General features: G+C 32.1%; 2 protein-coding genes across 2 annotated transcripts; both read right to left on the reverse strand.

The window, feature by feature from the left end:
- Positions 1-16,316: 16,316 nt before the first annotated feature.
- On the reverse strand, positions 16,317-17,957 carry LOC123271682 (ATP-dependent DNA helicase PIF1-like). Its single transcript, XM_044738067.1, has one exon. It carries the CDS (start codon positions 17,955-17,957, stop codon positions 16,317-16,319), a length of 1,641 nt encoding a protein of 546 aa, XP_044594002.1.
- A 342-nt stretch (positions 17,958-18,299) lies between these two features.
- Positions 18,300-19,211, reverse strand: LOC123271683. The gene has a single exon (XM_044738068.1). It carries the CDS (start codon positions 19,209-19,211, stop codon positions 18,300-18,302), a length of 912 nt encoding a protein of 303 aa, XP_044594003.1.
- Between the last annotated feature and the right edge of the window lie 5,324 nt (positions 19,212-24,535).

Here is a 24,535-nt window from a genome sequence, read left to right on the forward strand (position 1 = left end):
TAATAGACGTATGTTTACACGATAAATACTATAAATATTTAAATGATTTATGAAAAATTATTTGGAATAAAATTTGTTATTATATTATCTATTATCTATTGTATAAATGTATTTAATTAATTTGATCATGTTTTTATAAAAATATTGTTCTTTTATATACGCCGTCAATTTTAAATTGTATTTAGCTAAAATTTTGAGATTTCAATTAAATATACTTTTTAACGTTATACTCTTGTATTTTTTATATTCTACCCTTTTAATAAATAAGTAGTAGTCTTAAAATAGTTAAAAAAATTTAATTGAAATAAAAATCTTCAACCAAACCTTCATTTTAAATTATTTAAATTCAAGTAGTATTAATTTGATTCAGTCAGGCGGAAAATATTTGCAGATAACCCGAGCATTATCTGCAAGTGAGTAGTACAATTTAATTTTAGTCAGTCGCTAAATGCTTACATATAATTGATCATTTTATAAATTTTTCTCAACTAATTTTTTAATATAAAATTGATAGAATGTTTCAATTTAGGTCACTAAATTAATAAAAAAAAAAAAAAAAAAAAAGATAATGCTTTGAAAACTAGATACATTAAATTATTAAGATTTTTTTAATTCGATTGTTTAGTTATCTTTACAAAAAATGTCGTTAAAAAATCATTAGTACGGATGTCAGTTAATCAGTAGACTGCGCATTTTTTTTTTTGACATTTCAGAAAATTATACGTTTCAAAAAATTATCAGAGATAAATTATCATATTAAATACATAGAATATAATAGCTAGGGGTGTGCGAATATTCGAGTTTACGAATAATTCGCCTCGAATTCGAATCGAATTATTCGATTCGAATTTCGAATCGAATATTCGAATAATTCGAATCGTTCGAATAATTCGAATAGTTCGAATAATTCGAATCGTTCGAATAGCTCAAATAATTCAAACAGTCGTTTTCTGTTAATAAACTGATTAATTTTTGTGTAAAAATTAATTTGTTTTATTTTATTTGACTAAATAAAGTCTTCATAATTATTCGATAGTAAAGTCTGCTTATTATTTGTAATAAATATCTCTTGGTGTATTCGGACTCCCCGCCTCGGGGCACCTCGCTATTTTGAAATTTTTCCGGAAAAATTCGATTTCTTTAATAAATGAGATCTACAGGCACGATAGATCAGACATTGAAAAAGTGTAAATATAGACTATGGAAATTCTATAGCTTTATCTCTAGCTAAGATTATTTAAATTAATTTATTTTTCTCTTAACTGAAATAAATTACGTCTATAGCTATATTACATTATAGTAATATTTACATAGCCCACATGAATTTTTTATGAATTTTATATATTCCACAAATATGGGAAATATCATATAGGTTTATAAAATATATGAAAAAAATCGTGTGCGTACTCAAATGAAAGGTCTCGATGAGCGTAACATCAGGATGAGCTTATGTCTTAAAAAATGTCAAGAATTGAAGAATGACTTTGTATTTTGTCTACTGATGATATGTTTAACGATACAAGCTCATCCTCGAGTTACACTTATCGAGATCTATCATTTAAATACCCACACGAATTTTTTATATATTTTATATATTTCACAAATATGATACACAGTAAAAAATTTTGCGTCATTGCGTCAAAAAATTATGTGTTAAAAATTTTTGTGTTAAATATTTAACACTTTTATGTGTAAATTTAACATTAATTGTGTTAAATTAACACAGAAAAATGTTAAATTAACACAAAAAAGTGTAAAATATTTAACATAAAATTTTTAACACAAAATTTTTGACGCAATGACGCAAAATTTTTTACTGTGTAAATATCATATCTATAAAATCTTTTATTAAAAAGCTTATGCGACGTATTCATTGTTGTCGCTTTTCATTGCTACCTTTACACTCTTTCAATGTCTGAACCATCGTGTCGTAGATCTTATTTAAAATAAAATCGAATTTTCCCGGAGAAATGTCAAAATGACGAGGTGCCCCGAAACAGGGGGTCCGAATTCACCAAGAAATATTTATTACAAATATAATAAGCAGCCTTTACTATCAAATAATTATGAAGACTCCTTTAGTCAAATAAAATCAAACGAATTAATTTTTACATAAAAATTAGTTGGTTTATCGACAGAAAACGACTGTTTCAATTATTTAAAATATTCGAACTATTCGAATTATTCGAACTATTCGAATCATTCAAACTATTCGAATTATTCGAACTATTCGAATTATTCAAACTATTCGAATATTCGATTCGAATTTCGAATCGAATAGTACTATTCGATTCGATTCGATTCGAACACTATTCGCACACCCCTAATAATAGCTTAATTGTAGATAACATAATATGATAAAGAATAAGATAACATGATAATAACAAGTAATTGTGATAAAAATTTATATTGTTATTGATTCTTTATAATAAAATTGTTTTACACAGTTTTAAAGTTTATATATCCGATTATAACGCGGCTTATCGGCACGATAGCGTTTACAAAATTAAAGACCGATTTTTCTCATACTCAACATACTTTATATATAGATAAAGATTAAATTTGAAAATAAACTTAATTGGACGAGTAGTTTCGAATAAATGTTTACTGTTTTTTTAGAATTTTTGGGTATTTTATAGTATAAACATCATGTAGATTTAAATTAATTATATTGAATTTGTTATGTAAAGAAATTTTTCTTTACATATTTATTAACTATAAAAATCGAGTATAATATTTATTAATAAAAAAAAAATCGAGTATGATTTTATTTAAATTTTAACGATTGTAAAAGATAATTCGAGTGCGGTCATTAAGTGTCTCGTTCGATTTTTACAAAAGGCCCAGGGAAATTTCCGTAATTAGTCTGGAGCCCAGGTATATTTAAGAGATTAAATAGATAAAGGAGTTTTGTTATACGTAAGCTAACTCACTTAAACTCAAAATAAGAAATACTTAAAGATAAAGAACATTAGATAAAAAGATTTATTTTAAACCAAAAGATTTTAGAATAATTTAATTACAAAATTTTAGTGTTGAGACAAATATCGAAATAAATTTTAATAATGCACTTTCTGAAATAATTTTTAGACAACAAAAATTAAATATGAAATGAGAAACAAATAAAAAAATAAAACTTGAAAGTTAAATAATTTAAAATAGACAAATAATAAACAATTAAATTCTAAAATAATACAACAAATTATTAAAACGATAAAACAGAAATATTTCTACAAATAAATAATTAAATTTAAGAAAACGTAAGAGATGTTAGTTTCAAGTACATATTTATTCATACGATTTAAATAAATAAATTAATGTAGACAGTACAAATGTATGTCTTTGTCTATGCGTAAATGCGCTTACGTATACACAAACACATAGATGAATAATAGAACATAAGAGTAAGTGAGAAAGCATGTTGCACTCTGACTCAAGTAGAGGGAACTCATGCAACATTTTTAGACAAATTTAAGAGAGAGGGTAAGGGCCCAAGAAAATAGACAAATAATTGGACATTTGTTTCCCCCAATGAGTGGAAATTAGTAACGCCCTAAAATTCGATACCTCGCAATTGTCACCAAAAAAATCTCTCTCGTTGTCCTGACGTCCTAGTGTTAACATCGTACATAGTTTAAATAAGTCTCAATAGACCACGTGTAAATCTTTTGTATAGAAAGTAAATCATTTGTAAAGGTAAAGTAAAATCGTAAAGTGAAACCAACTAAATCAAATTAAATCAACAAGGTTCATCAATTTTTATCACGTATATTTTAAATTATTAATATTTGTGAATTTAGTAATATTGTAAAATCGTTGTATGAAAGAAAAGTTAACTTCAATCACTGTGTAATAATTTTAATAATTGTAAACTTAACTAATGATATTAATTTTGGACTTAAACAATATATGTATTAAAATTATTCAACTACATCAATTTATTCAAACAAATCTATCATTCTCAATAAATTAAACTCGGAAGTTCCTGGTCTATTAGCCTAACACGCTAGGACCAAATACTTAAACACATTAAATATTTTAAATGTAAAATTAATTAATTATCCTAAATTAAATATTTTTTACATAACAAGTCATTTTAATTTAAATTATTTTTCAATTAATAAATAATGCCAGGTTTTTCCTACGTGGCATTTATTTTAAAAATTTAATATTTTCCTATCAAGTATACAATAATGGTACTCCAAATTGTACTATTTAAGAAATTTTTTTCTTTGTATCAATTTAAAAAAAAAAAAAAAGAAAATCCTTCGGTATGGTTTTTCGCTGACGGTTTAAAAATCAAAATGTTATTATAGATTGTCCCAATAAATAATTTGAATTTATAAACATACAACAATTTACAAGTGAGTATTTTTTGTTTTAAAAAACTTAATTATTATTATTTTTTGTCAGATCAATTCCCAAAGGAATCAATAAATCGCAATAATGTCGAAAATAATTTTGGCTATTTTCTTAATCGTCCTGTGTGGGGTCATTTTTGTTACTGCGGATCAGGAATTTCACTATCATAAATACGTATGATTATTATTATTTATTATTTATTATTATTAATAGTCTATAAAAAATATAGAATAAATTTAATGTTCTCTGATTTTGCAGTGTAATCCCAATAATACCATTAATGGGTGTGATAAAGACCGAGAAATCTGCACAGCTTTTGCTGAGAGAGGACGGAATCCGGCAGGATATAGATGTGAACTTATAAACCCCGTAGCATAAGTGGACAGTATAGTGTGGTCTAATAATAAACTCATCTGATTTATCATGATAATTTGTGTTTTGGTTTTATTTATTTTATCCTTGAAAATTAACACAACTTGCGAGTGTGGTGAGAAACATGCCGCTATCTGTTAAATTCCCAACATAAAATTGGTAGTATGTTTCAATTTAGATCACTAAATCAATATAAAAGATGCTTTGAAAATTATATTCAATTATTAATAAGTCAGTCCATTTTTTTAATCTAATTATTTAGTTATATTTATAATTAAATGTCGTTAAAAAATTATCAGATTCAGAGAGGTTTAAAAAATATTAATGAAAATAAATTATTCTTAATAGATTTTATTAAAATTAAGCCCCGTCATAATCAAGTACATAATGACTAAATATTAAATTTATAGAATATCATATTATAAGGAATAACATAACATAGCAATAATAAGTAATAGTGATAAAAATTTTCATTGATACTTGACAAAAACATTGTTTTACAGCTTTAAAATTTATTGTCAGCACGAGCGATAGCGTAAACAAAATTTAAAACCGATTTTTCTCATACTCAATATGCTTTATCTATTGATAAATACCAAGGTTAAGTATCAAAATAAGCTTAATTGTTTGATTTTTTAATTTTATAAAATCTTAAAAATGTATGTTTTTACCACTTAAACTGGGTGTAATTACTGAATGAGAGAAGATATTTAAATTTAAGAAATTGCATCGTAAATCTCTTTTATTATGCTTTAATTTTCACTCCTTAGAAGTGGTAAAATATCAATATTTTTAATTTTATAGTTTATTCAAAGAAAGAGCTTTACTGTTGTAGCCATCTTAGATTTTTTGGCTGTATTATAGTATAATTTTTTTTTTAATTAATTAATTAAGTAATATATTATTGTTAATATTATTTTATAAGGAATAAATTTTATTTTATTAAATTTTTTTAATCAACTGTTGAAAACAATTAAGTTCTTTTAATTTTAATTAATTATTTTTCTTATTAATTTTTCCTCAACAAAATAGACCCTGCTTCCGGCGAGCTTACGAGCTCGCAGGATTTACCTGTTACAGTGTGAGTGTGAGTGTATACAAATTGTTAATTTGATTTTGTTGTTAATAAATTTGGCCATATATTGTTAATTAAAGAATTAATTTGTAACAGGGAAAATCGAACTTCCCGGGGTCATTATCGACCCCGATAATTGACGCACGGTAGGTAAGGGTTTTCCCTTACTTTTCGATTTTTGACAAGAGTTTCGACTTGTCACCGGGCGTGCTAATCAAGAGTCCCCACTACTGTTCCCGGAAAATGAAGCGGGGCATAACAATAGGAAAGTTCGAGAGCCTGAGCTGAGGGTTATAAAAGAGCGAGCACGAAAAACATCGAGGCTTTTTCCCTTCTGGAAGCCAGTGGCCTTTTGCCTTTTGTGAATCAGTGACCTTGTTGAGATTAGATAAGTCAAGAGAGTGCAGTTTTGAACGCCAACGATAGAAAGCAACTACTGAAGAGTTTATTACGGTATTTGGAATTGGACAAGCCCTGACCGGAAGCTAACATAGTGGTTTGAGACGACAAGACGCCAAGCGGCGGAGCCAGCCAAGTTGGACCGGAGTATCAGTCGTCGTTGGATAAAACAATAATTGAGTCTCTAGGTATTTTCGATTAATTTAGGCCAAAATTGATTATTAATTTAATTAAGAGGCTGAAATAATTTAAATTAATTTCTCGAGCGGTCATTTTTATATTAGCAAGTTTTGTACTTTAGAGATTCATGCGCCAAGGTCATTTAGCTAGTTTTGTTATTGGATATTTATTTTAAAAGAATGAGATTAATAGTTTATTTGTGAATTTACTGTAGATAATTTAATCAGTAATTTATTATAGGCCTGCTGGCTATAATAAATTAATTTAGTTAATAATTTTCGGGATATAAAGAAAAGTAAATTTGAATAAGAAATGAAAATGCGTAATTAAGTCAGTGAAGGTCATTCTAGAATGTATGTAGTTAAGAGTTGTATTGAGACGCTTAGGATTCGAATAGTTGATGTTTAGAATTTTGTCTAGGAAGATTAAATTTAGTAAATCCTGTAATGAGTTCAGTAGAATTTATTAATTGAAAATATTAGTAGAAAATTTAGTAAGTGAACTAGTACAGAAATTTAGTGATTATGTAATGTAGTAAGATTTATTTGCAGTAAACAAGTGTTGACGTAAAATTTAGTAGATTACGATAGTATTGTAAAGTTTTGGAAAATTAAATTTAGGCCGGTGGATAAATGTAATTGAATTGTTTAAGTTAGAAAAGTGCTAAATCAATTATTAAATAATTGATTGAATTAAGGATAATTTATTAGATAAATTCGATAAGAAAATTTGGTGAATTTGGTAAATTTAGTTAATCTGGAGATTAAATTTATTTAAGGAAAATTGGTTAAAATTTTATTTAAGAAAATTTGAGAAATGAAGTTAACGTTCGGTGGATGATTTTATATGGAATTGAATAAGATTATATGGTATTCCGTCAGGTAGACGAGGTTGTTTATGTGAAATTAGTTCAGATAATTGAATAATTAAGAAGTTTTTATTGGGTAAAACATGTTGTTTGTTATTCCGTCAGTTGGACGAGGGTTTAAGAAATTAAGAATCTAGATGCGTAATGGTCTATGATTAAATTTAGAAATTAGGAATCTAGATGCGTAATGGTCTATGATTGAATTAGGAAATTAAGGATAGATGCGTAATGGTCTATGTAGAGTTAAGAAATTAAGAAGATAGATGCGTAATGATCTATAGTTGAAAGAATTTAAGGATATTTAGTTATAAGTTTTGGCAAGTGCCTGCGTAGGTGAGAGGTCCTCACAATTAAGTAATTGATAGGTTAATTTTAAGGGTAATATTATTAAGGAATTTTGTTAAAATAAAATTGTTTATATTGAATAAATAATTAAATTGTTAATAATTGTTTCTCAGTATTAATTTTTCAGCCTTTCTCAACTTCTCACGACCCGATCTTTCCTTCTCATGCTCCCCGGTTTCTGGGACACCGAGTATAAAATCCCAGTGGCGCCCTTTTCAAAGAGGAAAGGGGTGACCAATTGGACAGGGCTAACCACCCCGTTACAAATTATTTCAGATCACCTTCCTCCACTCTCTCTTCCTGTAAGATAAGCTCAGCTCTGGTTCCGGTTCCAGGAACCGTGATTAAAAATCCTGGTGGCGCCTTTTTATTTATTAATTTAGATTCATTTTGTTTAGCTTTATTATTTCAATTAATTTAATTTAAGGGGCCAACTGAGCGGCACAAACACCCGTTACAATATAAAGGATCTTTTGTATTTGATCTAAAAAATACTGGCGATCGCTAATTAGTTGCGCTTTACCGCTATAGCAAGACAAGTTGTTAAGTTAATAAAAAATAATCAATCCCTGAAAATAACGTAGTAAGTGCAAGGTACGAAAAATATTTTTATTCTGATGATTTTTTTTTTAATTTTTCACCGTACCTAGATTTTCTTATTAGGTAAAAAATTAGCTTATAAATTAAAAAAAATATTTTTTAGGGTAAAATGAATAAGACTAAAGCACAAATTATCATGATAAATTTATAGAGTCATTTATATAGTCCCGCTCCGTATAACTTTATTAATTTTGTGATTAATTTCAGTTCATTAATTTTTATTTTTATATCATATCTAGTTAATAATTTTTTGTTTCAAGTTGTGTTATTTATCGTTTCGGTACTTTATTATTTACGGACTTATTTTGCAAGTTAAATTTTGTAACAAGTGTTTTCAGCATTAGCTATAGTGTGTTGGCCTGATAGTTATTTTGCTTTGGAGTTCTGCTATTGCCATCTATACTATGCCGGACAAAGCTCTTAAACTGGTGTGATATTTGCATTCGTTCAATTACCGACGATAACTATGCCGCTACAAGTGCTGTTTCTAAACATTGCTTTCATTTGACATGTGTCAAAGTTAGATGTGCTTTGCATTCAAGATCTGATGTCGTAGAGTTTGTAGCTGATAAGTGTCCGATTTGTCCTGCTGTACAGTCTCAGGTGCAATCTCTACCACAATCTGATGTATTAGAACAGATTAATGAAAAACTTGGGTTAATTCAGGATATTAGCAAAAAAGTTAATGGTGTTATTGAAAAGTTAGATGACCTTAATGAGATCTGCAAAAATTTACGTAAGGATTATGAGAACCTGGATAAACGTGTTACACTGCAGTTGAAGATGCTTCTGCCGCCGCTGCTTCTTCGGAAGTTCGTTCAAATGTAGAGACTGTCAAGCAGTTGCAAGATATTGAAATGCGGCAATTAACTTTGGAGACAAAACAGCGTTCCGATCATCTTATTATTTCGGGAATCCCTGAGCTACCTACTGAGAACTTGAGTGGTATTGTGATGAATTTAAGTAGATGCTTAGAGCTACAGGGGCTTGATAACCAACACATTTTGTCTGTGGAGCGACTTGGGAAGAGGAAAATAGGTGTTGCTGCAAATGATTCTTCACATTCCCGGGATATTCTAGTGAAGTGTGTCAGTCCCTGATTATTATTAATAAATTTTTTGAGGCGAAGAAAGTACATCGGGACGTTACAACAGATTTGGTAATTCAAGGTATTCGTAATTTGCCAGTTTATATTAACAGACGTTACCCTTCTGCTCTTTACAAGTTACGTCAGAACATTGTGAAGCAGTTCCCGATGATAAATAAGAAAAATGTCTGGATTTCGGCAGGTTCAGTATGTGTTAGATTACAGGATGGCTCGGATCCAATTAAGTTACTACCCTCAATGGATTTAAAAAAGATACCGGGTTTAAGCCAATAACGTTGTGTCGTTGACTCTCAGCAGAGTGTTAATAACTACAGTTCCTCAGTTAATTTAAAATTTGTCATTTAAATGTGCAATCGTTAGTTCCTCACATTGATGAATTTCGTGAATATCTTCGACCACTGGATTTTTATATTATTGCTGTTTCGGAATCGTGGCTTTCATCAAGTATTGTAGACGCACAAGTCTGGCTTCCAGAATTTTATTTGCTTCGTAATGATCGTAATCGGCGTCACGGAGGAGGTGTTCTGTTGTTTATACGAAATACATTATCGTCGCGAGTTATTCACTGCTCTTCAAATCAGATGGATGGCTTTCCGGAGTATATTATTGCAGAAGTGTGGTCCTCGTCGTGTAATAAAATCTTAATATCGGTAATATATCGACTTCCAAATGCTGCATTACTAAATGATTTTGAAAGTGACTTCAGTGATCTTTTTATGTTTTACAAAAATGTTGTAATTATAGGTGACTTAAATATAAATATGTTAACAAATTCGTATTTATCTGGGCACTTAAAAGACTTCTGCAAATCTTATGATTTATATATTGTTCCATTTAATGACAATGTCAGTGCTGACATAGTGCTGACATTGTCAGGCCGACGTGACTTTTTGATTGCTTGCACAGTCTTTAAGATGCTGCGGTTACATTACGATGGAATATTGATGCACGGCTTCAGCGTATTAACATCAGTTCGGGTGCCATCAGATAAACAGACAGATGTGCTTAGCTTACCATATGCTAGGACAGTAACATATGATAAATCATTTTTGGTTACGGCAGTTAGAGTTTGGAATCAGTTACCGGAGGAGATTGTGAAAATCACCGATTACAGTGAATTCAGATCAAAATGTTATGCATTCGTCTTATCTAGAGACGATATATAAACAATATTTTTATTTAATTAAATAATTAATGAATCTCACAGAACTCTTTAATTATTTGCTTTGAGTCAACGTCACATATTCTATTTCATATTCTATTTTATTTCACATATTCTATTTTATTTTATTTCACAATATAATTATAATTGTTATTATCATTTTGAAATAATCTTTATTAATGTTAAATGTCTTCGCGCCTTGTGGATTGTATGAATGCTAGGATTATTTGTATAATTAATGTAAGGCCCTTAGGGAGCTTCGACTTCAGGGTCTAAATTTTTGAATAAATAAATAAATAAAAAAATAAATCAGATGAGTTTATTATTAGACCAAATTATACTGTCAACTTATGCTAAGGAGGTTACTTGTTCACATCTATATCCTGCCGGATTCAGTCCTCCCTCAGCAAAAGCTGTGCAGATTTCTCGGTCATCATCACACACATTAATGGTCTTATTGGGATTACACTGCAAAATCAGAGAACATTAAATTTATTCTATATTTTTTATAGACTATTAATAATAATAAATAATAAATAATAATAATAATACATATATATGATAGTGAAATTCCTGATCCGCAGTAACAAAAATGACCACCCAGAGCGCGATTAAGAGAATAGCCAAAATTATTGTCGGCATTGTTGCGATTTATTGATCCCTTTGGAAATGGATCCGACAGAAAATAATAGTTATTAAAATTTTATAAAGTTATTTAAAATAAAAAATACTTACTTGCAAATTTTTGTATGGTTGTTTGTAATTTCGAATGATTTATCGGGGGGCACTTATATACCGAAAATTTTTTGAAAAGTGGAAATATTTTAGGACCCTCGAACTTTGGGATTCGTCGAAAAAAAATAAAAAATAGTCACGAAAAGCGTGAACACATCAAATGCTGTTTTCTCGTTAAAATTTTATCGTTAGTCATGCAAATCATGAGCAATATAAAAATATCTTACTTGAGTTTTATTTTTTTTTAATTTAATTTTTAAAAAATGAAAATTAATCAAATTCATGATAATCCAGTTAATTTAATTATTTCATGAAATAAGTATGTTTCAGAGAAAAAATAGTTCCAACAAAAGTTTTAACTTTAAATATTTTATTTAAGAAAAAATTACTTCGATTTCTGATTTTTTATTAGAAAAAAAGTTATGGGGTTTCGAAACCCTAAAAACAAGAGATAATGAAAAAAAAAATGAAAAAAAAAAAAAAAAAAAAAAAAGGGTTTTTCAATTAGGGGCGCTGAAAAATTGGCGAAAAAATGTTGGAATCAAAAAAATTTATAGTGGATATTAAATCTGAAACTCTGAGGACTCTTAAATGATATTTTAAGTCTGGAAGAAAAATTTTATCGAACTATAGATTGCAGTTCTATTTTTAAAATTAATTTGTTCCGTATGACGTATCAGTTTCTATCCTCTTATAAATTTTATATGTACAACTTTCATCAAAAATTTCGGCTTATATAAGCATGAACTTTTTAATTTTCCATGCCAAAACGATGATTTTTAACGATGAATTTTGACGCAATGACATAAAATTTTTTACTGTGTTCCATTGAATACGCAAAAAATAAGATTATTTAGTAAAAGTTTCAGTTTGATAGCATAAAAATACCAAAATATATCAGTTGATGTCGATAGGCGATAAGTCCTTTCAAGGTGTCTGTTATATTATCTTAAGCTACGCCTTGGTCAATTGCAGTAGTGTCAAAGGCTGATATGTAGAACACAAAAATAATTCTTTATTTCCTATACGTTTTAATTTAAAAAAACTTCAATTTTAAAAGAAAACAATAAAATTACAATTACAGAATAAACCTTGAAGAAATTTTTTTTTTTACTTTACATAGAACCATATGTTAATGGAGCGAAAAAAAATACATAGCCGTCCCAAATAAATCACTCTAATATACACAGTAAAAAATTTTGCGTCATTTCGTCAAAAATCTTAGTGTTAAAAATTTTTGTGTTAAATATTTAACACTTTTATGTGTAAATTTAACATTTATTCTGTTAAATCAACACAAAAAAGTGTTAAATATTTAACATCAAAATTTTTAACACAAAATTTTTTGACGCAACGACGCGAAATTTTTTACTGTGTATAATTAATTATTAATAATTGATAAATTAAGTATAAAACTCCGTTAACTATAAGGATAAGTCATGTATAAAATTTAAATTAGTTAAAGTAGTTTGAAAGGTACACAAAAGTTAAGATAAGTCATTGGGTCTATAGGTAAAGTATCAGTCTGAAGAGCGCAACGTATATGGTTCGAATCCCCGTCGGCACTAATCTTTTTTTTTTTTTTTTTTTTTTTTTATGGACCTAATCGAGTCAGACATGAACATGCCTGGCCAGGTCTGATCAGACCCGGTCATTTTTCATATCTGATCAGACCTGCAGACTCATGCCTGTTCATATCTGATCAGATCTGATCATTGTTCCCTGGGTCGTTAACGCGACGACCGACGAGAAGTCGGCAACAGTCGATAAGGTCCACTCGCAGGTAGCCAAGGTTTGTTTGGATTCGATGCAATAGCACATTTATAATTACCATCATTAGTCTTCATCATTATTTTGATAAAATAATTTTATTAGTAAGAAAGTTTAATTAATTAAGTAGAAGTTGATTGTGTTTAGTTCTGTGGAGGACATGACGCTTTTACCACTCAGTGGTTTTAGCGACAGTCGGGAGCTCAGCGAAGCAGAGTGTGATCGGGATCGTGATTGGCATCCGAGCTTGTCTATCGCTACTACACGACACGGTGGAAGTCTTGGAAGACTTCCTATTGAGGCTGTCGAAACAATGCTTGCCAAGTAAGGTAAAGGGCCCAGTTTCTGACACTCTAAGAGTGACGGCAGAGATATTATAACACAATAATTATTACAATATTTCATTGGAGTAAATAATTTTTGCATGATAAAAAAATTTATTATAATTTCTTTAAAAGATTATCAACGCGAAAGAATGATATGGGACCAGTTTATAATTTAAATTAATGTTTTAAACAGTAACGTTGTAGGACCTAGTTTCTGAGATTAATTAATTTACATTATTTAATTTGTCACACGAATTTTATTCCTGTGTGCGACCCTCTCTGCGTCTAGAGTTGGCAACAGATCCACACTCGGTCTGTCTCTAAAATTTTACTATTTTTGTATTAATATTATTAATTTATATGCTGTATATCATTTATCACTATTTATATTTGACAATTTATGTATTATTATTATTAGTACTTAAATATTAATTTTGACATTTATTTTAGAAAATTGTATTGGAATATTTATAATTTTATTATTTCATTGTATATTAATTATTGATAATAAGTCGTAGCCTTTGCTCGCACGGGTACCCGGGAAAAAATGATCAGATCTGATCAGACATGAACAGGCATGAGTCTTCAGGTCTGATCAGGTATGAAAAATGACCGGGTCTGATCAGACCTGGCCAGGCATGTTCAGGTCTGATCAGATCTGTTCATGTCTGACTCGATCAGGTCCATAAAAAAAAAAAAAATCGGTGCCGACGGGGATTCGAACCGTACACCTCGCGCTCTTCAGACTGACACTTTACCTCTTGACCAAATGATTCAACTTAACTTGAGAGTATCTTTCGAGCTACTTCAAGTAATTCAAATTTTATACATGATTTATCCTTATAGTTAACGGAGTTCTATACCTAATTTATTAATTATTAATAATTAATCATATATTACAGTGATTTATTCGGAACGGCTATGTATTTTTTTTCGCTCCATTAACATATGGTTCTACACTGAGAGAGAATTTTATTCAATAGTAATAAAACAGTTTATTTGGACTTGAAAAAATTTAGTTAATATTAATAAAATTATATTTCATATAAATAAAATTATATTAGTATTTAATAAAATTTCATAAGTATTTAATAAAATTTTCTTAAATACTAATATGTGTTTATTAAAATAACCACGAACGACGCTTTCGTTTGCTGTCATTAATACGAATATTAAGTCATTAAAAGAAATAATCTCAAAAAAAAAAAAATTAATATTCATCAATTAATTATAATATATTCAAATATATTTTCACAGTAAAGTCTTTTAATAAATAGTATTAAGATTTTTAACAAGACATCCTAACCTAACCTATTTGTTTACTTCATGACGAATCACATGTAGAGATTTTAAATAATAAAAATAAATAAATATTCGATTGAATTTATGAAATCATAGTCTTTATTTTTAACAAATGCGTCCCTACATTGTCTGGTTTTCTGCTTCTGTTTTCATTTTATTAAATAATGTCTAACTCTTATCGATTCATTTGTGAAATTTTTAAATTTAAGTGCATAAAAATTAACATCCACTCGGATAACAACAGTTGTAGACTTTGTATTTCAAAATATAGTTCCGACAAAATTCAATTTTACTTAATTATTTATTCAATTAATTACTGATCAATACTTGTTAGTTAGTTGATTAATGAATTTTCTTTATATTACATGTAGATAAATATTCATTACATACTAAGAAACATTTATTAGTATTTAATAAAATTTTTATTAGTATTTAAGGAAATTTAATTAATATTTAATAAATTTTTATTTGGGATTAGCCAAATAAACGTTTTATTAAATAGTAATAAAATTTCATTACTATTAAATAAAATTGTCTCTCAGTGTTGGCTAGATATCAGACATGGACAGGTCTGATCAGGTCTGAGCGTATTTAAGGCTTCAGACATGAACAGACATGAGCAGGCATGAACAGGTCTGATCAGATCTGAACGTATTTAACGCTACAGACATGAACAGACATGAGCAGGCATGAACAGGTCTGATCAGGTCTGAGCGTATTTAATGCTTCAGACATGAACAGGCATGAACAGGTCTGATCAGGTATAATTTCAGGCCTGATCATACATGAACAGGCCTGCTCAGGTCTAATTTCAGGCCTGATCAGATATGAACAGGTCTGCTCAGGTCTAATTTCAGGCCTGATCAGATATGAACAGGTCTGATCAGTCCTGATCATTTTTTCCCGGGTAATTCTCTAAAGTATCGACTGCGAGCACAAGGATCAGTAATTTTGGTAAACGACTTGAGAGAGGCCCTCGTGATCGGACACAAGGTCTCGGGGTTTTTGTTAAAATAAAAATCGGGAGACACGCGGTAACCCGCAAAGTGTAAGGAGTGTGGATCTGGCATCTTCGTTCGAGTTCCCTTTTTGAAGTGAAACTTCTTTACTGAGGGTAAAATTAAACGATTTGAGGCGGAAAAGGGGAAGTAGCGCTAGAGGAGAAGCATTGAGTGAAAGTTTAGAGTAGGCGAGTGGGGGAATCGCTTGTATAGCAAGCCGAGTAAGCTTTATATATTTTAAAGAGTGGGGAGAGTTAAGAAGAGTCAAGTAGAGTGGACGAGTGCAGTGCGCGTGCGTCGTAATTCCACCATGTTACTTATATATATATACTAGCTGACCCGGCAAATGTTGTTTTGCCATGTATGTTATTTCAAGAAAACATTTTTTTAATTCAATGAAAAGAACTATCTTATATAAGTGTGCGGGGATATATTTATAATCGAAAGCGTTATAAACAATAAAAGTATGTTTTATTTAGGTTAACAAATTAATCTTTATTAAAGTAACGAATATATTTTAAATTACAATCCTTGATAGCTATTTAAACATCAAAAATAATTATTCATATTTTTACTATCAATTATGGCAGTTGAAAAAAAAAAAAATTAATCTCTCAGCGCAATTGAGTGTACAATATTCTTGGTTAGTCCGTCTTTAGCCAACACAAACAAACTGGATGGTTTTCCCACGCGAGAACATGCTACATATAGTTATCCGTGAGAAAAACACGGTGTTTCCAAATCTAAGCCACGTACAGACAATGTTTGTCCTTGTGACTTATTTATCGTCATAGCGAATGCCAATCTAATTGGGAATTGAGTGCGTTTGAATTCAATTGGCACATCTGTGGGAATTATAGGGATTCGTGGCAGCAACACATTCTCGCCTTGAAACTTGCCATTCAAGATGATGGCTTCAATAACGTTTTTCATTAATTTTTTAATGACTAATCGTGTGTCATTACATAGCTGTGGTGGGTTCAAGTTACGAAGCAGAATAATCGGAGATCCAACCTTTAATTGTAAATGATGTGGTGGCATGCCTGGCAAATCCAATGAATTTAAAAACTCAATTGGATAATTCACAATCTGGTTGGTATCGCAAACTGCATCGATAGATTTGTATGACACCAAGTCCTCAGGCAACAGCTGTTGTATTTTTAAATTTAACCCATTGACGTCCACATTTTTAGCTGCCAAGATCGCTCTTTCTGCCAGCCACTTATGATTTTCATATTGTGTGTGTACGTCGGGAAATATGTGATCGATAAGAGTATTTTGCAAGTCGATGATTGTGCAGAAGTTCGTCTGTAATTTTATGCATCCAGTATTTTCATGTACAGCAACTTTCCCATCGCCAATATCTAACAGTTGTTTAGAGAATGTTTCGGCGGATGGATCCTGAAGCATTTGAACGCGCATGTTCACCGTAAGTTGTACTTTTTCAACATTACGCCATAGTCGCGATGATTTTAAGCAAGCGTTAATTTCATCAGCCCACGTTGAACGTGGAATAACAGGAGGTGTTTGTCTGAAATCACCTGAAAGGAGTAACAAAGTGCCGCCAAATAGTTTATCGTTGTTTTTTATATCCTTTAATGTCCTATCCAATGCCTCAAGCGAATGTTTCTGTGCCATAGTGCATTCATCCCAGATAATAATTTTACATTGTTTCATCACTGTGGCCATAGACGATTGTTTTTTTATGTTGCACACTGCATCTGGATTATTTTGAATGTTCAACGGCAGCTTAAATGCTGAATGAGCTGTTCTGCCTCCATCTAATAAAGTAGCTGCAATGTCAGAAGATGCAATGGCCAATGCGATGCCATTTTTTGATCGTATTTCGGCAAGAAGTAGCGAAATAAGGAATGTTTTGCCAGTTCCACCTGGTGCATCTAAAAAAAATAATCCTCCTTGTCTTGCCGAAACTGCCAGCATGATGCGGTCGTAGATAATTTTTTGTTCATCATTTAGTAGTGGAACATTGCGACTAACAATGCTTGCCATTTCTACAGTATCGTACTGTAGTTCACGATTCATATCTATGTTGAGTAAATCAGATGCACTTCGATTCGGTGAGCTCATACCGAAATGACTGATTGGTAAATTCGCAATAGCAATGCAACGATCCTCGATAGCAATCAATGCTTCATTGTACATTGCATCACTGAATGATATTGCTAGATCGTTGCACCTTGTACGATGTCGATACAATATATCATCAGTCATTGAATCTTTGTAATTATCCCACAACATTTGTGCTCGGGCCGGGAAATATGTAGTCAATACTATAGCAAATAGTAGACGAATTTGTTTTCCTGTACAGTTTAATGCTGCTTCAGCAAGCATACTGTCCCAATGGTTGTCTTCTTCTAGCAAGCCTAGAGCAAGGCATGCATCTTTATACGTAGGATACTGTTGTCCATCTACCTTCCGTATATCTTGAAATGACAATGGTCCGGTGACATTAACTAACAATAGTTGCAGATAAAAGCACTCAGTTTGCCTTGGATTGACTGTATATACACGACCCAAATTATTTGATTTGAATAAACGGGGCCCGGATCAACTGGTATCCCTTTCTTACGGGGCATCCATTGTTTTGACTGAGTCCATGTAAAATACCGTGGAACTTCAGAATAGTGCAGTGATTGTGCAAAGGCACCAAAAGCATCCGCACGATTGCACAGTTCAAAAAAATTCGGTGAGCGTAGTTTTTGGTGAATTTATAGCGCGATCAAGCGCTGTATCGTTGGTGAAATATACGCGCTGGCCGTTTTCAAGATGGACAGCTAAATGGATAACTGCTGGATCCCGTTCATGAATTGGGAAACCGAAAATGCGCCAGACAGCTTCATTGGAACTGATATACCTGCCAATTTGGTAAATCGTAATTTCATCATTTTTATTCGCTGGAGGAGAATGAACATTAGTATTTTCAACCCTAAATACAGCCATATCACTTCCTTTATGCATATACTTGCAAATATACATGATACTCTTCACCGAACTGCATAACTCAACATTAATATGAGCATGGAATGTTTTGCTCAGCAAAGGTGAATATGGTACCACCCAACGATTATCAATGTCGATGTCTGCCTTGTTGATAGTTTTAACGAAAGATTGTCCGCCATTTTGGGTACTTCTTCGACGATATATTGGATATCCGTCAACATGTGTGACTGTATCATTAGTAAAATCTTTAGGAAAACGCTTTGTACATTTTCCGTCCACCATGCAAGGTGATGAAGGATTCAGATTTCCGCACGGACCATGAATCATGTTTGTAGTAACAATATCAAATAGTAATTGATCAGTAGACGGATCTGGAACCAACCAAATTAAAATGTGAGCATGAGGTAATCCACGCTTTTGCCACTCAACTGAATACATCGAACAACGTGTGGGGCCAAATACATGCAATTTGGTAATAAAGTTTATTAAAGACTTTAATTTTTGTTTAAACACACGTGCTGTAATGTCATGACGATGTATTGCATGTTGTCCTGGTAATAGCAACGATGTAATTTCCGGCCATTTTGGATTACATGTAAAAGTAATAAAAAGACACGGTCGTCCATATTCACGCACGAAAGTCATAGCATCCTGTATGTATTCTTGCATGTGACGTGGACTACCTATGTACGATGATGGTAAGATAACAGAGTTACCAATTTCGGCAGTGTCAGTATCAATTAATATATTGTAATGGGTGTTTTAATTCCCGCTCATTTGGCCCTTAGTAAAATTTAACAACAACAATATATTCAACAATTGACTCTAAGATTTACCAGGGCGCCACCAGGATTATTTTCTCGGTTCCTGGAACCGGATACCAGAGCCGATTCTATTAATCTACAGGGAAGAGAGAGTTGGGGGATGGTGGTTCTGAAAATGAATAAATTTTTATTTAACAACGGTACCAAAATTTATTAACAAAGAATTTAACAACTCGTGCGATTGCACGTACACACACTCACTTACAACTAACTCACTTAATGCTACCACTTATTACTACTATCCTCACTCCACGCTACCGCTTTGTCACCCCGCAAAGAGACTAATCGTATGCAAAGGCTCGTTAACTCGGCTCACGAAAGTAGTCGACCCAGTGACTAAACGTAGACCGATGTCCTCCCGTGAGCTTACAAAAAATTGCTTAATCCCACAGTACCCTCTTATGGAGCGACTATACCGTGGTTGCTACCTTACTACCGCTGTACCCCACTTGGCGTCTATACAACGGCTTCTAATTCGGCTCACAAAAGTAGTCGACCCAGTGACTAAACGTAGACCGATGTCCTCCCGCGAGCTTACAAAAAAATTTACTTAATCCCACAGTACCCTCTTATGGAGCGACTATACTGTGGTTTCTACCTTACTACCGCTGTACCCCACTTGGCGTCTATACAACGGCTTCTACGCCAGCGAAACACCTCGCAAAGAGACTAATCGTATGCGAAGGAACGCTGGTAGCACTCACCCACTCACAACCCACTCTTCTCCACACACACTGACTCTACTTTACTTTTGACTAATTAAAATTTTACAAAATTAACTCCAAAATTTACAACGTTAATTTTCACTAAAATTGTTCAGTCATTAGCTTACAATAAAACTCATGAATTATCCTCACGATTAATAAATTTACTTCTTAAAATTTCCGGCTTAAAACCGACGCTTCTTTTATTCCAAATTTAACACGAGCTTAACTCTGCGCATTAACTTAAATTCTTTCGAAGAACATTCTTTATAAAATTAACTAAATTTTTACTCGGACGTAATCCACATTGACAAATAGTTTTTATAAATAATTCCTACCGGAATAATGGTATTAAATTTTATTTATTATAATTTTCACAGGCTTCAATTTCAATATAAGATTCAACCGCGTGGAATTTCCGACTAGACAATTATTATTATTATTGTTATTGTCGACTGGATAATTAATTAACAACAATTTTATCTCGATGTAAGAATAAATTCTGAAAATCATCCGCGGTTATTTCAATTTCTAATTTCGTCGCAATTTTCTCAATACTTAATTTTCCAATAATAATTTTAGTCTTTCCAATAATAATTTTTAAAGAATATTTTCGTGGGAATAAGTATGATGTTATTGCTGTGTCTGAGACTTGGTTAAATCATCTAATATCTGATGATATGGTGTACCTGCCGTCGTTTGTGCTTCATCGTCATGACCGGTGCCTGCGGAGCGGTGGTGGAGTTGCTCTCTATGTCAGGGATGACCTGATGTCTAAGTGTGTATTGTCCTCTACGAATCTAGTAGATAAGCATCCAGAGTATTTGTTTGTTGAAGTTTCAGGATCATCTAAGGAGCGAATCTTGGTAGGAGTTGTTTACAAGCCCCCTAATACTGGTCATCTTGATGATTTGGAGGATGATCTTGAAGCTGCTGTTGCGACCTACAGAAATATAATTATTATGGGCGACTTCAACTCTGATTTGAGCTCCAGGAACTTCTACGGTGATCAGCTGCGTAGACTATGTGTTAGTTTTAATCTGAATATCGTTCCATATGAGACGACGCATCACCTTCAGAACTCTGATACGTGGCTTGATGTCTGTGTTGTTGATGATGCTGCTAAGATCCTGTCTACTGAGCAGTCTGCCCAGCCGTTTTTGTCCGATCATGATTTAATATCTATTGAGTATAACTATAAGGTAGAGCAGCAGAAATTGAGGAGCTTTACATATCGGAGCTGGCATAGTATTGATGATGAACTACTGGAACGGCTGTTTAATGAGGTTAACATTGAGGATATGGAACTGCAAGCGTCTATTGAGGATATGAATGTATGGTTTCATCGGCAGCTTCGTGATATTATTGATGCTGTTGCTCCTGAGAGAATGATCAGCCCTCGTCGCCCCCCAGCGCCGTGGTTTACTAGCTACATCAGGGATCTTCAGGCTCGTCGTGACAAGCTGTATAGGATCTTCAGGAGAACTGGCTATGCCTATAAGGAGTATACTGATGTGCGGCGTTTGGTGAAGCAACGAATAAGTGAAGCTAAAAAGCGCTATTTTGATAGTCAATTAAGTTCTGTGAAAAGTGCACAAGCCATGTGGAACGATCTGCGTAGGCTTGGTCTGATAAAGCGTAAGGGTGCTCGGTCTGCTATTGGAGTGGATTTGAATGAGTTAAATGACTATTTTGTACAGTCGTCTGGTTGTTCTGTGCTTAAGGTTGATGAGTCTGATATTACAACTCACTACGGTGGCAATGATAATGTATGTTTTAGTTTCTCGGAGCTTGATGATAATGTTGTTAAGAGGGCAATAATGCGGCTTACTTCCAACTCTGTTGGCCCCGATAATTTTCCAATTAAAGCCTATAAATGTTTGCTTTCATTTGTGTTGCCATTTGTGACACTACTTTTTAATAGTTCGTTAAATTCAGGCGTATTTCCGAAAGAGTGGAAGTTATCGCGTATTGTCCCGATACCAAAGAGGTTGAATGCGGAGGTGTGTGCAGATTTTCGGCCAATATCGCTGACAAGTAACTTGTCAAAGGCACTTGAGCGCTGTGTGCATGATCAAATTGTTAAGTATGTTACTGAGAATAATTATATAGATGAGTATCAGATGGCCTTTAGGAAGGTGGTTTGAATACGCAGACTGCGGTCATCAAGCTCTGCGATGACATTCGGTCGGCTATAAATGAGTCTAAAGTCACTGTGGCTGTTTTCTTTGATCTGAGTAAGGCTTTTGATTCTGTTAATCATATAAGACTACTACGTAAATTAATATCAATGAACTTTTCTGATGATGCAATTGTGTGGATCAGGTCTTATTTGACTCAGAGAAAGCAGCAGGTGTTCGCAGATGGGTGTGCGTCCTCTTGGAGGAATGTGCTTAATGGTGTGCCGCAAGGGAGTGTGCTAGGCCCTTTATTGTTCTCACTCTATATTTCGGATCTCTCTCAACGACTGCGCTGTCGATACTTGCTTTATGCTGATGATTTAGCGATATACTTGTCTTGTGATTTGGAACATGTTAATGATTGTGTGGCTGCGCTAAATGCAGAGATAGTTGACATTGTTGAGTGGTGCAATATTAATTATCTTAAGTTGAATGCATCAAAGACCAAAGCTATAATTTTTGGTAGTAATTTTAAAGTCAATAGTAATAGCTGTAAGTATGCTGATTGCATTCGAGTAGATAACTGTATTATTCGCTACGACACAGTTGTTAAGTATCTTGGCGTTTTGATTGATTGTACTCTTTCCTGGGATTGTCAGGTTACGGAAGTGTGCAATCGGGCGATGCGGGTGCTAGCGCAGTTGAAGGTAAATAATGAAGTCTTCAATGAGAAATTGCGTATAAAGCTTGTCACCACGCTGATATTTCCGGTGTTTGACTACTGTTGTGTAGGTTACTGTAATTGTATTAGCAATAGTTTGCAGGTGCGGCTGCAGCGTAAAATGAACTCCTGTGTTCGCTATATTTTTAGGGTTTCAAGGGCTGAGCATATTACGCCGTACTTTAAGAGGCTGGGATGGTTGAAGTTGAGTGACAGGAGAAATTATTTCATGGCATGCCTTTTTTATAAAGAAATATGTATGGGCTACCGACAATTGTTCAGATGTAATTTGGAGTTTTTGCCGGTAGCTTTGCGGAGGGGTGATGTAAGGGAGGATTATTTACGCCTGCCTAGATCTAATTGTCGGATATTTGAGAACTCTTTTCTTATCCGCGGGATACGCATTTGGAATGCGCTACCCCCAGAAGTAACTAAAGCTGAAAATTATGAACTGTTCCGTAGTGCGTGCTATAATTGTGATTTGCAAAAGTATTAATTTATGATATTGAGCTTTGATTGTCATTATTGTATGCTGCTGTGCCTTGAGTGATATTGAATGATATTAGTTTTGCTTAACTGTGCTATTACCAGGTTTTCTGGCAACTTGTCTCACATCTACCACGATTATAATTTATAATTTATAATTCACGTTATTATTTCATTATAATATGTTATTATTTTATTATTTTCAATTTATGTAATTACATGCTCTGTATTTTACACTGATTATAATGTATAATTATGATGGTCCTGAGGGAGCTAAGGCTCTAGGGTCAATAAAGTTTATTATCTATCTATCTATCTATCTTTCCATAGTTCAATATATAAATAACCACGTGGAATTTTTCGATTTATAAATAATTAATAAAACAATTTGTCTCAATATAAAATAAATTCACGAAAAATTATCCACGGTTAATTCGATCTCAATTGCGTCGAAACTCAGTAGCCGATTCTCAATAAATTATATTGTTATGTAAAAATTAATTCAATTTATGAATAATTAATTAATTTAAATTGTTTAATTATTTAGTATTTGGTCCTAGCGTGTTAGGCTAATAGACCGGGAACTCCGAGTTTTATATTTATTGAGAATAGGTTTGTTTGAATAAATTGATCACTAGTTAAATTTAATACATATATTGTTTGAAATAAAAGTTAGTTAAGTTTTACAAAATTCTTACAATTGTTACAATTATTACACAATGGTTGAAATTTAATATTTTCTTTCCTATAACGAGTTTACAAAATTACCAAATTCACAAATATTAATAATTAAAAATGTACCTGATAAAATTGATGAATCTTGTTAATTCAAATTGCTGTGGTTGATTTCGCTTCACTACTTATTTTTACTTTTACAAACTGTTAAATTTTACTGAGACAAAAATTTCGCGTAGTCTATTTGAGACTTACTTAAACTGTGTACGATGTTACCACTAAAAAAGTCAAAGCACGAAAAGAGCGAACACCCAGCAGTTTTCCGGGTCCGAGATTTTGTGGTCCCTCAGTTGTTAATTGGAGGGAGAACCCAGTGCCCAATTAGCTATCGTTTTCCGGGGACTCTTACCCTCTCTTCGGATATTTCAGAAAACTACTA

The sequence above is a fragment of the Cotesia glomerata genome, linkage group LG9 (genome assembly GCF_020080835.1).
Source record: "Cotesia glomerata isolate CgM1 linkage group LG9, MPM_Cglom_v2.3, whole genome shotgun sequence".
NCBI lineage: Eukaryota > Metazoa > Arthropoda > Insecta > Hymenoptera > Braconidae > Cotesia > Cotesia glomerata.